This window comes from Phytophthora sojae, assembly GCF_000149755.1.
Source record: "Phytophthora sojae unplaced genomic scaffold PHYSOscaffold_1, whole genome shotgun sequence".
In the NCBI taxonomy this organism is placed as follows: Eukaryota; Oomycota; class Peronosporomycetes; order Peronosporales; family Peronosporaceae; genus Phytophthora; species Phytophthora sojae.
In genome coordinates, this window is record NW_009258115.1 from 3448689 (window position 1) to 3463247 (window position 14559).

Here is a 14559-nt window from a genome sequence, read left to right on the forward strand (position 1 = left end):
ATGGGGACTACTAGGCATAGTCCTTTGATCGTGGCTGGCCATGGCCTTGTACGAGCATATTTCCGCGGAAGAATGGCAGCGACTGATTTTGCTGATTCTGCTGTTGTTGCTGCTGCTGGTTGCTTTTACTTGTCTTGCGTTTTGTAGGGGACTGGGAGTCCTGTTTCCTGCAGGCTTCCTTCAGGTCAGTGAGACTGCTAACAGAGCGGATCTTGGGCATAATCTCCGGCAAACGACTCCGCTCATCCGTGGTCTTGGTACGACTGTGCGGTCTAACCTTATGAGGTAATGGTGCGTGCTTCCCCGTGCTACAAGATGATTCATGGCGCTCTTCATCGAGATCAACAAGCTGGCGTTGCTGCTGCTGCATGGCGATGATGGCGTCTGCCGTTGGTATTCGAGGGCGCTTTTGGCTGCTTGGAGTTCTCAGAGGCAGTCCCATGAGCAGTTTGAACTTGCGCGAGTCTCGTGCAAGATACGGTTCTTGATCCAGCTCGTCCAGAACCAGCGCGTCTTGCAGAGGAATCGTATACCCGACTGCTGATTTCACCGGAGTTCGTCGCAGTTGCTCCTGCTCCAGTCTCCACTGAATCCGAGGCAGGAAGGACTCGGACGCCTCTGCTGAGCCGTTGTAAAACGGATGGAATGGGGTGTAGAGCTCCGACAAGAAGGCGCGCCGTACAGCTCGCTGGTGTTCCAACGCCGTAAACTCTTTGCCGACCAGGAAGGATCGTTGGTCTTCTGCTGACATACAGGCCTGCTCGTGCAGTAGCAGACGCAGCCTCGCGACAGCAGCTTCACGCAGCTCCTTCCTGATCTGGAACGCTAGCTGGTCTTCCAGCTGCATCCCGGTTTGGTCTCGCAAGAGTTGGTCGCGGTGCCAGCACGAATGCTCGTCTTCCCGCTGCATGAGGCGTTGCTCCATCATCTCGCGCGCAATCTCAAGATCGGCTTTGCGTTGGGCCTCGAGCTCAGCTTGATGCACGAGGACCTTCTTGAGCTCTGCTTGTCGGACCCGGCGGAACTGGAACGCTTTCTCCTCTCGCTCCTTCTCGATACGAGCTCGCTCGGCCTGCCGCTCCAGCTCCAGGAGCCTTTCGGCTTCTTGCTCGTCCAGAAGTCGCTGACGCTCGCGTTCGCGCTCCAACTGTTCCTCTTCTTCGTGCTCCTCGTCCCCGTTGTCAACGCCACTACCAGCCCGCCAGCCAGACGACGCCACTTTTCGGTAGTGCATCGGGAGGTTGCCGAAGAAGTACGACCGCGAGAAGTCTGTCCGTTTGGGGACGACCAAGGAGGATTCCTCGACTTCTTCATCGCTATCGACGAAGCTGTTGTTGTACTCGCGCGACAGAGCGTCTTCTCGCGCCATATAGATGAGTTCGAGTGTGATCTTGGCCTTCTCTCCTTCCAGCCTGCGAAGCTCCTCCTCCTCTTGCTCCCGCTGGTTATCGATGGAGATGGCCTTGGGCTGTTCATCAGTCCCGACAACTTCTTCAGGCTCGACCGGCCCCTCCTCTTCTTCCACAGGCTCCACGAACTCTTCAGTCTCGACTTCCTCGACGATTTCCCTCTCGACGAACTCGAAGGAGCTCACAAGTGGAAGCGGAAGAGTCTCGACGACAAGAGGAGCGGGGAGCTTCCCGTACCGAGCGACGCTGGCGATTCGGCTCTTGCGCTTGAGGTAGAACAGCTTCTTCTTGAGGAACGTGTGGCGCGCCTTGTCCGAGCGGAAGTACGACTCGAAGAAGTCTTTGATCGCCTGGTTCCGGTTGATTGTTTCGCCGTCGGCGTGCTGCTCTTTGGACAGCAGTTCCAGTATGGCTTTGCTGGTGGAGGCTTCGTGGACCTCTCGGTTGAGGAAGTCTCGGCGGTGGATGTTTCGACTGGCGCGCCACCACGGGATGAACTTGCCAGCTAGCTGAAGCATGTCAAAGTCCTCCATGCACGACCCAGACACGTCGGGAAGCTCGATATCGTTCCTCATCGCTGCGATCTGAACCGCAGGATCCATCAACGCTAGCGTGATTTCCTTCTGGCGGTTCTCCGGACTCGTGTTCTCCCACGACGTCGGGCTGTCATTATCGCTCAGCGAGCGCTTGACGAAGTGCTCGAAGATGTACACGCGCTGTGGGGGCTCGCACTCCTCTTCACACGGCCCCGCTCTCTCCTCTTCCTCTTGAACCTCCAACTCCGACTGAGCAACCATGCGCAGTCTCAACTCCAGATACTCCGTCCGCGCCTTCAAGCGCTCTCTTTGCAGTACTTCGGGCGGGATGGTCTGGTGGCGCGTCGTGAGACCCAAGCAGTACCAGGACACAAACTCTTGCCACGCGGTCGAAGTGGAGAGGCCGACTTGCTGTTTCGGGGGAGGTGACAGCCCCATGTCTGCAAGTTTTTGGTGGATGACGGGGTCTACCGCAGCGAAGAGTACCTCCTCCGCGAGGAAGCGCTCTCGTATCCGCTGGTGGTGGCGATGCGTAGCTGCGAACCACCTCGTGAACGCTCGGATTCCCAGCTGGACTGAGATCTCGACACTCTCGAAGTCCTCCACGGGGGGTACGAAGACTTCGTCCCTTTCAGCGCCTTCCTGGATGCACTTGGACTTGCTCGCGGCCATGAGCTCGACTCTGCGGTCATGCTCCGACATCCGGTCCCAAGGCAGGAAAGGAATCTCAAACGAAGCTCTCGGGGCTTCGTAGTTGTCCTCATCGATAGGCTGCTTTGAACGCCGGGATCGCGGCCGACGGCTTCCTGGTCGATAGTCCAGCAACAAGATGGATTCGACTTCGTCTTCCACGAGAGAAACCACCGACACCTTTTCTTGCAGACCGAAGTCCAAAGTGATCGCGCTGGTCGATCGGACGATGTGTTTCGCCTGCTCGACAGCATCAGCTGCGGCTGGATCATCCTCTTCTTCCGAGGACGAAGACGAAGATGAGGATGATGAATAGGCACTCCCAGCAGTAATTACAGCGCAGCGAGCCTGAGACGACAGCGAATCCAGCGGTTTTACAGCCTTCCGGTACACGCGGGGCTTGGTTTGCTGGAAGCTGCTAGGGAGCGAGTTCTGTCCCGGCAGGAAACTTGCGTTGGCGTCTCTAGCCTTATTTTTCCTTGGCGACTTCTTCTTACTGCGCTTCTTTCGTTGAGGCGAATGGTTTCGACGGAGCACTGGAGAGCGAGGTTTCGCCTTAGACGGCGGCCGATCCAGTATCCGCGTGGGGGACGCGCTGAGAACATTTTGGAGATTCTTCTCCTCTCGAGTGGCTTCTTTTGTGTCAAGAGTTTTGTCCATAGCTGGCTTGTCCACAGATTGAGGCTGGACGAGTTTTACCTCGTCAACCACCGGTTTGACGGGCGAAGCTCCTGCCGAAGACTTGCGCACGACTTTCACCTTCTGCTCGACAGCGGGCAACGTGATGTTGATCCGAACGGACGGAACCCCGAAGCTGCTTTGGTCGTAAGCAGTTGGGGCAGCTAGGCGAGACCTGAAGCTGGACGCCGTATGCACGCGACGACCTTCTTCTCGCTTGGTTTGGCCACTTGCTTCTTCCAGTTTGTTCAGATCACGCTGAGCTGAGAGCTCTCGCCCTCGTCGGAGACGCAGTCTCACCGCCTCTTTGTCTCCAGGCCCGAGGTGATCAATCCGATCGATGCAGCGATCAATGTACGCAAACAGATCCAGGTAGCTGCTAGATGGTCCATGAACAATAAGCATCGTCAGATCAGCCGCACTACATCTACAGGGATATCTTTCTTTCTGCAGCCGTGGGCACCTACCCGCTTGATGGGGAAATGTAGATGCCTTTGATGCACTCGTGGACTTTGATTCGTCGATGGGGGAAGAAGAAGTCGAGAGAGAAACACCAGACAAGGACAATCGCATCTTCGTCGTACGAGAAGACCCACGAGAAGTTGTCGGCGACTGGCTGCGGGCTAGCGGCGACTGAGTTTCCGGCCCCCGATTCACACAATATACTGCGCACAGGCGCCAAGTGCAAGTCGATGGCGTGGAGCGCTCGCTTGACGACTGAAATACGTCCGGGAGTTTGTGCTCGGCTGCGTAAACCCCTTGAAGGGGATTTTTCTGAAGTGGACGGCAGCCTCCAGCATTCGAAGCTACCGCCATCAAACCCACAGAACAGGAACTCTGGAGCTTCAAATGTTGCTATCGAGACGTCCGGGGAGTAAGTGCGGAAGCACGCCACCAGCTCCCACACAAAATCGGGAACAGTATCATGGGCTGGCGACTGAGTCACTCGTCTGACCAACCAGCGCTTCACTTCACCCCCATGGCCGACAGAAAGAAGCGAATGCCCGTCTTGGATCGCGGCGGGTTTGCTTTTGTCAAGATCAAGAATTGTCGAAACACTGTTGACACACACGCATAGATTAGTTATGACAGCAATTCTCATCAATGAGAAAGCATTTCTACCTGTCGTTCGCATGGGCTGGCTTCCGCGTTACCAGCTCTTGACACGCAGTGTCACTGTTGGCCAAGGGGAAAATGCTGATAGCTCCCGTCGAGTCCCCAACTGCGACGCAGTCTGTTTGCCCAAAAGATAGACTTATTATCGTCGTAGCAACAGATTCAAAAGGTTCTGCGATGGTGAACACTCGATTATCAGACAAGTTGTGCTTCTCCACCAACCCGTGAGGCCACAGCGCGATAACGGCATCCGCTGCCACAACATAATCGACAATCGGTAGGGACTTTTCTGCTCCCTCCTCCGTAATACTAGGGTCCGGCACCTTCGGAAGGGCTGCAAAACGAAAACTTGCGACCCCTTCCTCAAACATCACCACTTGCGCTGAGGGTTGCGACTGATAAATGGAAATGGTGCCATCGCCAGGTAAGCCATCTAGCCTCTTGAGTTGTTCACCGTTGAACGCATCGCAGAGAAGCCGCCCCTGGGCATCCGCGAAGAAGAGCTCCACGATGCAAAAACCCGTCGACCAAACGGCAAAGGCAAAGTTTCGATCTTCAGCGAACGTGTCCACATGAAGAGCGTTATAGCGCTCCGACGGAGGGTTATAGGGCAGCGGGACGGCGGATTGGCTGCGACGAAGCTGCGGGGTTGAATCGTTACCACCTCGTGTTGAATCCATGAACTCCGTCGTGGTAAACCTTCCGTAAGAATCAATCATCACGACCCCATTTCCACAACTCGCAGTTCGATTATCATTCTCGATAAACGCCGCGAGCTCTTGGTCGTGCTCGTGTTCGCCAACTTTACGGAACTGAGGGGCGCCCTTCTTCACGACGAACGAGTACTTTGAGATTTTCCTGTAAGAAAAAATTATCAACAACAGCAACGTTAGTACGCGGAATGCCATCGATCTCAATAGACGCTTCCTGCTACCTCAGGTTCATCCTGAACACGATATAGACGCTATTATCTCGGTTACCGCAGTCTATGCTGAAAATGGTTCGGCGATCTTCACGTAGACAACAGGGCAATCGATGGCACGAGGCGGCATCGAAAACGTAAACTTTCGTGGTCGTCGCTGCGAATATCTTGTTGCCGTCGAAGCTCATCCGAAGGTGACGATAGTATGGTTTCTTCGTCTGCTCAAGGAGTTTTGTTTTGCATGATGAAGAGAACGTTATAAACCGTCGTTTTTTCCACACGCAGCAGTAAGCAGAGCGTACCGAGTTCGCAGCTGTGTGAACGCGCAGGACCCCCTTGAAGCCCCCATCGTTGTGTGCAGTGGCGATGACACGCAACGCCCACACTCTGATGCCTCCGTCCGTGTCCGCCGTAATGAGCTCTCGTCGGTATGGGTTCGCCAGCGCCGTGTAAAACTGACCCCCTTGATCCAACAGCGTGTGCGACGTCAGCGATGTCTTGAGGTCGGAGCTGCAATGCCACCAAAGCCCTAATGTGAGTGACCACGACTTCTTAGTACAGTGCAACATCTCGCTTTCTTGCCTGACAATGCGGTGGTCGACTTTCCCGCTTGCGTGGGAGACGATGACGGAGTACGCGTCCAGCTTCAGCAGTCAAACTCCTAGTCAGCGCGCTGCTGTGATCAACTGAGTAAGCCTGCAACGAGCTACTTACCCAAGGAAGATACACGACAAACTGGAAGTAGGCATTCTCCTCGGCTGATAGAGTAGCGAGCAGGTCACCACCCGCCGTTAGCATTTTCCCGTACAGGAAGAGAGCGGCCGGTGTGGCGACCAGCAGCTCTTGCCGCGGGCGGTTGTACGCGGACGACACCGCGTTCCGAAGCGGGATTCGCTCTCCACGTAGCGCCAATGTCACATCGTCCTCAACTCGCACCGGGTCTGCCTCCCGCTGCATGGCTCGGCCGGCAGTTCCGTCGGCAGCACAACACCGAGAAACTCCGTTCACGCGACTCTTGAGGGCTCCAATCCCATTTATTCTAAGACGAACTGTCAACACAACCAGTTTGATGGTCTCAAAGCCAACGCAGAGTGGATTGGCTAGTGCTCTCCTCCATAGGTCTCCACTGCGCTGCCAGCCATGGATGTGCATGTTGAAGTGAGCTCATGGGTACACATTTGCACCAAAGTAAGAAATCCGCGGTACCCAAAGTTGTATTTTGGGTCGGCGACGTTTGTGTTGCCCTCCAGTGATTAGCGTCAGGCAGCCGCAGTTGACACGAGGAAGGAACGCTAAAATGGGTCGCACGGGCGCCAAGGTGAAGAAGGGCGGGCTGGGCAACGCCCTGCTGCGCACGCAGAAGAAGACGTCGGCCATCAACACGAAGGACGTGGCGTCCAGCGCCGGCAAGCACGTGTCCGAGCGCGACGGCGGCGACGCGTCCGTGGCGCTGGCCTCGTACCTGGAAGGCTCGTCCCTGGTGCGCTCCGCTTCCCGCTTCCCAAGGCCCCCAATGGCTCGTGGAGGCCTCAGCTCTAACGGTTGCAATTGCACTTACTGTATAATGTATTGCAGGACGACTTCCTGGCCAGCGCCGTGCTGGCCAACCGCGAGTTCACGGCCGTGAAGGAGAGCATCGTGCTCATGGAGGAGGCGGACGCCGGCCCGCAGCTCATCGAGTGCGTGCAGGACGCCAGTGCTATGCTATGCATCGATGATGGTCGGCTCATCTGTTGTCTTTGTGTGTCTTGTGGTGGCCGAGTGCAGGCGGGAGAAGCATGTGATGCCCGAGATGACGTTCGCCGAGATGAAGGTGCCTCGTCGTCCCCAGTGGACCACGTCCACGACGGCTGAAGAGCTCAACCGACTGGAGAAGGAGAGCTTCCTCGAGTGGCGTCGCGACATTGCCCTGTGAGTGATAGCTGATGGGCTAAGTGTATTGCCGAGAGGAGGCAAGCAATGCTGACTACTGCTGCGTTTTGTTGTGGTGCAGGCTGGAGGCGTCGTCGGACCATTTGGAGGTGACCCCGTTCGAAAAGAACCTGGAGGTGTGGCGTCAGCTGTGGCACGTCCGTGAGCGAAGTGACATCATGGTGCAGATTGTGGACGCTCGCAACCCACTCTTCTATCGGTACGGGCTTTCTTGCACTTAATGTGGTGGCATGTTGGGTACTGACGTCTGTTTGGATATGTTGCAGCTCGACGGATCTGGACGCGTACGCTAAGGAGGGCGAGACGCCCCGCCGTACGCTCTTGATTGTGAACAAGTCCGACTTCCTCAGCGAGGGTCAGCGGTCAGTTAGCTTTGGATTTCGTGGCTTGACGTTGTCTTGGAGCGCCCTCTAACGTTATGTATTATCGCAGAACGGCCTGGGGAGAGCACTTCAAGGCTGAAAACATTGACTACGTGTTCTTTTCGGCCAAGGAGGCTCAGGATGAGATTGACGAGGAGGCGAAGAAGTTGCGCCAAGAAGCGAGAAATGCCGAGAGCCACGACGAGTACGACGAGGCGAAGCCCGCGGATGCCCCGTCGCAGGTTGTGGACGACTCGGCTCCCACTAAGGAGGAGCGCAGCCCGTACCCTGTGCTTTCTCGTATTGAACTGCTCGAGTACGTAACGAAGATCGCCACGGAGGTGCTGGGCGAGGTTGGCGTGCGAGTGAAGGACAAGGGATTGATCAAATTTGGTATGGTCGGCTTCCCGAACGTCGGAAAGAGTTCCGTGATCAACGCGCTGCTGGGTGCCTCGACGTATTCACACAAGACCCAGCGTGTGGCTGTCGGTGCTACTCCCGGAAAGACCAAGCACTTCCAGGTAAGGAGAATAACTTTGAAGTTGGTTGTCGTGATAGCATAACTAACTTTTTTTCTGTCGTGACCGATTGTGTAGACCATGATTCTGTCCGACAAGATTATGCTGTGTGACTGCCCTGGTCTCGTGTTCCCCAGCTTCGTGAACTCCAAGGCTGAGATGTACTGCTGCGGTGTGCTCCCTCTTTCCCAGCTGCGTGACCACATTTGTACGTCCACTCCCCCTTGCATGGCCTACTGTTGCTTGTGTTTAACAACGGGGTGATCCTCAATTCTGCGCAGCGCCCTGCCAACTCCTATGCCACCGTATCCCGAAGCGTGTGTTCGAGCGTACTTACGGAATCAAGATCCCCACTTCGAAGACGGCAAAGGAAACGGACCCCGTTGGAATCTACGCGCTCCTGGAGGTAAGTAAATCGACACGCGCGTAGATGCATGCGTGGTTCTAGTAGCTAACGTATCTCTTTTTGGTTGCAGTCTTACGCTCGCAACCGCGGCTACACGACGACCGGTAAGGGTGGCCCCGACACCTCCCGCGCAGCACGTGACATCCTCCGCCACTACGTGAATGGCCGTCTGCTGTATTGCCACCCGCCGCCGAACGTCTCGGACCCCAACATCTTCGACATTCACGTCCTGGCGAAGGCTCAATTCCCCGACATCGCGGAGCCTGCTGTCCCTGAAATCACTGAAGACGACAACGCCAACGCCAACGACGAGACTAAAGCAGCTGCTGACGCGGACGCGGAGGAAGTCCTGGAGTTCGACACCACTGTTGAGGACAAGCAAGCAGTCAGCAAGCGTCTCAAGAAGCACGGCCGTAAGGGCCGCAAGGGCCGTGACAAAAACCCGTACGAGGACTCGGACCTGCCTGGTGGGTTTTCCGGTGTTCACATTAACTCAGGTGGCAAGAAGAAGAACCGTAGATCGTAAGCACGCCCGGATAGATATCTTCACTCAACAATCGTTAGCTTCACATGACAATTCAAACAATCAGTGGCTACTATCCTGAGCATGTTGATATGTACACCTACAACTTCAACCAAGTTTCACCAATCGATCCGTTCATTCGTCCATTGATTTTTTTGAGTTCTTAGCTAGTTCTGCGGTGTTGCATGTACACAGGGTCAACGGACTGAAATGGTCGAGAGGCGAGGCCACACACTATGAAAAAGGAACACTGCCTCGCCGCTCGACCACCACTTGCAGAGGAGAAGACGGGGTGTTTGCCTGTCTTCGCGTCTGCGTCCGCCAAGTCTCCTTGTTGGGATTGCTTCCATTCCAATCTCTCTTGTCTAAGTGCCTGACGGCAAAATCAGCAACGACGGGCTTAGTTGCCCTTGTGGTCTTCATCCATAGTATCCGCGTTGTACGTGAAGCCAGGGAACTGCGCCTTGTTACGCTGCGTCTCGCTCATCGTCGTGGTCACGACCGAGTCCACGGGCTTCTCAGCAGTGAACTCGACGTCGAAGTTGCTCGTGTCCATGGAGCCCAACCGGTTAGGCGGCTTGAATTCGGGCTGCACCTCCTTGCGCAGCACGGCTTCCCAGTCAATGCCCTTGAAGAACGGGTGCGACTTGATCTCCTCAGCGTCGGTGGGGCCGCTTCCAAGACGGTCCGACACCTTACGCGTCAGCAGGCCAGTGAGCAGGTCCTTGGCCTCGGCCGACATGAACGAAGGGAAGCGCAGCGGCGCGTTCAGGATCTTGTCGTACATGCGCTGCATGTTCTGGTCGTAGAAGGGCGGAAGGCCCGTGAGCATCTCGTAGATAAGCGTACCGAGGCTCCACCAGTCCACAGCCTTGCCGTGGCCCTTGTTCTCCAGAATCTCGGGAGCCAGGTACTCGGGCGTACCGCAGAACGTCTTGGTGCCGCCGACGGCGCCAGCGCCCGTGACGGCCTCCTTGGAGAGACCGAAGTCGGTCAGACGGATGTGGCCCTCCAGGTCCAGCAGGATGTTCTCGGGCTTCAAGTCACGGTAGATGATGTCGTGCTTGTGCAGCTCCTGGAGCGCGAGGATGATCTCGGCGGCAAACAGACGCGCCTTCTGCTGCGAGAAGCGGCGGTCCTTCTTGAGCCAGAAGAAGAGCTCGCCACCGCCGCAGTAGTCCATGACGAGGTAGAGCTTGTCGGGCGTCTGGAAGGCGTACGTCAGGCTCGTGAGGTACGGGTGCTTGATGCTCTGCAGGATGCTGCGCTCCGTCTTGGTGTGCAGCAGCTGGTTGCGCTTGACCAGCGCGGCCTTGCGCAGCGTCTTCATGGCGTAGATCATCTTGGTGTCCTTCTTGCGCACCATCATGACCTTGCCGAAGCTGCCCTTGCCCAGCACCTTGAGCAGGTCGAAGTCCTCCACGTTCACCTTGGTCTGCGGGCGAGCGGGGCCGTCCATGTCCTCGATCGCGATCTGCTCGATCGGGCCCGAGTCGTCGTCCTCGAGGTCGGCTGCAACAACAATAGCGAGACAGTGACCACCGTCAGTCTACGCTACTAGTCCATAGTAAGCTGCAGAAGCCCCAGTACTTACACTCTTCCTCATTCTGTGATGACTGCTGCTGCTGCTGCGACGGCGGGGCCTGCGCGTGGCCGGGGGCCGGCGGGGGGCCGTCCGACGGGTACGAGGGCGCGGCGGGCGCGCTCTTGCCGGCGTCGCGGCCGCCGTTGGCGTAGTTGGCGAACTTGAAGCCGCGCGAGTCGCTCTTAATGGGCGGGCGCATGCTCTTGGCGCCCTTGGATCCCTTGTTGCCCATGCTGCTCTACTGTGGGGGAGACGAAGGAAGGGGGAAAAGTATCGGAACTGACCAGTGCCGATGGACGAGTGATACGCGAATGAGCACGAGGAGCAACGCACAACTGACAACGGAGCTAGAGAGCAGCTCTATACGGGGGGGGGGACACGTATCGCTATCAGACGTACCTCTCGACCTTTCCTTTACGCGCGGCAATTGTGGACTGCTGCGGCGGCTCCTTCCTTTTCCACCCCGCGGCAAGACGACAGGGCTCGCAATCTGACGCTTGCCTCGCTTTCTTATACGCGCAACCTGCGCGACCGACCGCCCGTTTGCCTTTGAAACTGTAAGGAGTTCCGACCGACCGACCTCGAAGAGACAGGCAGGACGGGTCAGAGCGCTACCTTCGCGTCACCTAAGCAGCCGGTTCCGTCGTGCGCTCGCCGAGCAGAACCGGGGCCGCGTGTCGCCCATGCTAAGTGCGAACCGGTCAATCAACTTGAAGTTTGTATCGCATACAAACTCCAAGACAATAAACCGACTGCCGCACTTAGTCGAGACGATGGCCGCCATCATGGCGAGCCTCTGGCAGTGCCGGCGGTTGTTACTCACTCGGACGGCAGCGTCGTGCCCCACGCATGTTGCTCTTGCTGCGAACAAAACGGTGAGGCCGGCGGAGCTCCGGCAAGCGAGGTCAAAGCGGTCTGCAGCATTCCGCAGACCATTGCCTTCGGTTCGAGCTCAAGTCTTGGAGTGCCCCTGATGGCTAGCGGAGATGTTTGGTCCTCTCGGTGGACCCTCCAGTCCGTGCGGGCGACGGAGTCGACCACCACAACGTCTCGTGCTTTGGCGCGCCGCCGCTGCCGAGCCGGGCCTCAGACTGCACCACCCCTATCTCATCCGCACAAAATTTATTTAGGTTTGGCGAACCGACGAACGTAGCACCAGCGACGGTAAAAAGTTTTATGGCGCCCTCGGCAGCAGCCCGCGCTAGCAGAGCTGGCGTCTCTAGTCCCAATGTACCCTTCAGCGCCCTGCCTCGGTACTCGAGGCCGGCCCAAGCCACCCGAGACGAGTCGGCCGCGGATGGTATTCAGCGCTTTCGTTTAACTTCAGTTTTGGCGCCACGTCAGAGGGGCGCGTCACCCCCACTTCAACTAGCCTTGTGTGGGCATTTCGGTGCGGAGATGCAGCCCCCGCGATCGGCCTTAGTCATGCTTGGCTTTCATGGCCCCACCGCCACTCACGGCGGCCAGGTTGACGGTGCCTATCGCACAGGAAGCTTCCCGTCCGGCGGAAAACCTCGCAGGTGGTGGTGGCGGCGGCAGCAGCACTGTTTGACGGAACTGGTGGCGCCAGGCAGCCTTCACTCGACTGCTGCGCCAGACTCAGCCCCGGGGCTTCAACTCTCGCTCGAGCGGCCCGCCTTCTGCACCGCCGCACAGCGCTGTCATCACTTCCTGGCTGATGACATCACCGCGAGCCGAGCTCCGAGCGAGGTGGACCAGAGTGATTGCGCGCGTCCAGCGCCGCTCAGCTCGCACTGACTGACCGCCAGAACGCGTGGCTCGATCCACGAGCTCGGAGAAACAGCGTAAAAGGCCCAACGCCAATGCGAGCAGCACCTACACGCCCGCCAGCAAGCCCTCCGGGGCGGCAGTCTCCGCGCATGCGCCTGGAGCTCAGCTCCAAGAGCTTCCGATGCGTACTTAGTCGGAGTTGAGATTCCTTCCCCATCCCCCGTCGACGTCGCCAGTATCACGCGATCTCGGCATACTGAATCCAAGTCAACCGCTGAGAAGGATTCCAGGGGGGTAGGTGAGTACACTTCGGCGGCCCGACCAGCGGCCGCGCGCCACCGACTGGAGCGCGTCCGGTGGCGCAAGCGCCGCACCTGGCGTTCGGCACGCCGCCTGGTTCATACCGAGAAGCGAACCACTTCCGTGAGTTCGCCGCGTCACCACCACTTCCCTTCCGAGCCGCCCCGAGCCGAGAGCACCAGGATGAAGGAGGTCGCTTCGCTGCCCCGCACGCCCACGATGGCCGCCGCCGCGGCGCCGCCGCCGGCCGCGGACGTGACGGCCGACATGGAGCTCATGGGCGCCACCAACCGCGACATGTTCTCGTGGCTGCTCTTCAACTCGGAGAACATGACGGCGCCCGCGGGCGTCCACCCGCCCGCCGGCATGGACCACGCGCACACGCTGGCCACGTCCATGGCGCTGGACGACCCGTTCCGCATGCTGGGCCCCGGCGACGACACCAGCCTGCCGCTCGCGCTGCACCCGACGACTTCCGCGCCGCTCATCCAGACCGGCGCGCTGACCGTGGCGCTGCCGGCCTCGACGCCCGCCACCACGACGGCCCCGGCCACGATGGCGGCGCCCACCAAGCCCGCGCCGACGCAGCGCGGCAAGAAGCGCTCGGCCGCCGAGGCGGCGGCGGACGTGGCCAGAGACCTGCACGGCAAGCCGCTGACCAACACCGAGGGCCTGCTGCGCCACCTCGAGAGCGCCAACAACGCGCTCGTGCAGAAGCGCCAGGCGGTGCACAGCGGCCCGGGCGCGGCGGTGGCTGCGGCTGCTGCGGTCGCCGCCCCCGCCGTCAAGTCGCCCAAGACAGAGAAGGCGCCCCCGTCCAGCAGCGGCAGCGACAACAACGGAGACCTCACGAGTCTGCAGCGCAAGCTCAAGCTCGAGCGCAACCGCGAGTCGGCGCGCGAGTGCAGACGCCGCAAGCGCGAGCACATTCTGGGCGTCGAGGAGCGGTGCCGCCAGCTGGAGCGCGAGAACATGGAGCTGCGCGGCCAACTGAAGGCGGGCAAAGAGGCCATCCGCCAGGAGGAGAAGGAGAAGAACCGCGTGTGCGAGGAGCTGGAGAAGATGATCCAGCGCGGCGCCTCGGAGAAGGAGCTCGCCGAGAAGATCGACAATTTCAAGGAGCAGTACTCGGACTACGGCCACGGCCGCCGCTCGGCGCTGAGCTACCACCTCCACCAGATTGAGCGACTGCTGCTGCCCACGCAGGTGACCAAGATGTGCATTTGGGCGCTGCGCCAGGACGACAGCTTCTGGCAAGACGAGGAGGACGAGACAAGCCTGCCGGTCATCCTGGCCAAGGAGCTCGGGCTGAGCGAGGACCAGAAGAAGAAGATCCAGCAGCAGCGGGGGTCGATCTCGCTCATCTGTGAGAACCTTAAGAGTGCGCTGGGCCTGCTAGCGGAGCTCAAGACCGAGGTGACCAACAAAAACTCCACCTTAGATATGGAGATGGACAAGCTGCAGAACATTCTGACCCCCACCCAACGCGCCAAGGTGAGTTTACTGTGTCGGGATTGCGAGTTGTTCCTTTTTGGCCCCATACTTACTCTTGTTGTGTTCTGCAGTTTATTGTGTGGGTGACCAACAACCAGGCGTGCATGCACCTGCTGAACAAGCTGTGGCGGAGTGTGCTATGAGCACGCCGAGAGAGAGAATCGTCTTTGCTGCGGCTGGTTACTTACTCAACACCAGCCGCAGATTGTTGGAAGTTGCACATATTCGTGAGAGGGTTGCTCATCACCCCTACCTATTGACAAGAGCTAGGGTGGATATCCTGGCGGGACGGATCAAGTCTTGGACTAGAAGGAAGAGCGTATGCAGAAACTGGAGGACAAGATACGCGGAAGCACC

The 14559-nt window shown here is 58.4% G+C and overlaps 5 protein-coding genes across 5 annotated transcripts; 2 read left to right on the plus strand and 3 right to left on the minus strand.

The window, feature by feature from the left end:
* Positions 1-10: 10 nt before the first annotated feature.
* On the minus strand, positions 11-5148 carry PHYSODRAFT_308739 (hypothetical protein; the record flags this gene model as incomplete). The annotated part of the gene is made up of 3 exons (XM_009516487.1): positions 11-3689; positions 3781-4263; positions 4436-5148. 3 exons carry the CDS (start codon positions 5146-5148, stop codon positions 11-13), a joined length of 4875 nt encoding a protein of 1624 aa, XP_009514782.1.
* A 211-nt stretch (positions 5149-5359) lies between these two features.
* PHYSODRAFT_308740 (hypothetical protein) lies at positions 5360-6308 on the minus strand (the record flags this gene model as incomplete). Its single annotated transcript, XM_009516488.1, has 4 exons — positions 5360-5572; positions 5654-5861; positions 5934-5995; positions 6066-6308. 4 exons carry the CDS (start codon positions 6306-6308, stop codon positions 5360-5362), a joined length of 726 nt encoding a protein of 241 aa, XP_009514783.1.
* A 340-nt stretch (positions 6309-6648) lies between these two features.
* On the plus strand, positions 6649-9095 carry PHYSODRAFT_321310 (hypothetical protein; the record flags this gene model as incomplete). Its single annotated transcript, XM_009516489.1, has 9 exons — positions 6649-6831; positions 6927-7030; positions 7119-7262; positions 7345-7482; positions 7550-7645; positions 7716-8166; positions 8242-8371; positions 8445-8569; positions 8640-9095. 9 exons carry the CDS (start codon positions 6649-6651, stop codon positions 9093-9095), a joined length of 1827 nt encoding a protein of 608 aa, XP_009514784.1.
* Positions 9096-9492: 397 nt separating this feature from the next.
* Positions 9493-11088, minus strand: PHYSODRAFT_554026 (hypothetical protein; the record flags this gene model as incomplete). The annotated part of the gene is made up of 3 exons (XM_009516490.1): positions 11077-11088; positions 10687-10956; positions 9493-10604 (listed from the first exon to the last, which is right to left on the minus strand). The coding sequence occupies exons 2-3, from the start codon at positions 10907-10909 to the stop codon at positions 9493-9495; spliced, it is 1335 nt and encodes a 444-aa protein (XP_009514785.1). The 5' UTR covers positions 10910-10956; positions 11077-11088.
* Positions 11089-12075: 987 nt separating this feature from the next.
* Positions 12076-14345, plus strand: PHYSODRAFT_321312 (hypothetical protein; the record flags this gene model as incomplete). Its single annotated transcript, XM_009516491.1, has 4 exons — positions 12076-12397; positions 12447-12593; positions 12734-14202; positions 14274-14345. 4 exons carry the CDS (start codon positions 12076-12078, stop codon positions 14343-14345), a joined length of 2010 nt encoding a protein of 669 aa, XP_009514786.1.
* Positions 14346-14559: the final 214 nt, after the last annotated feature.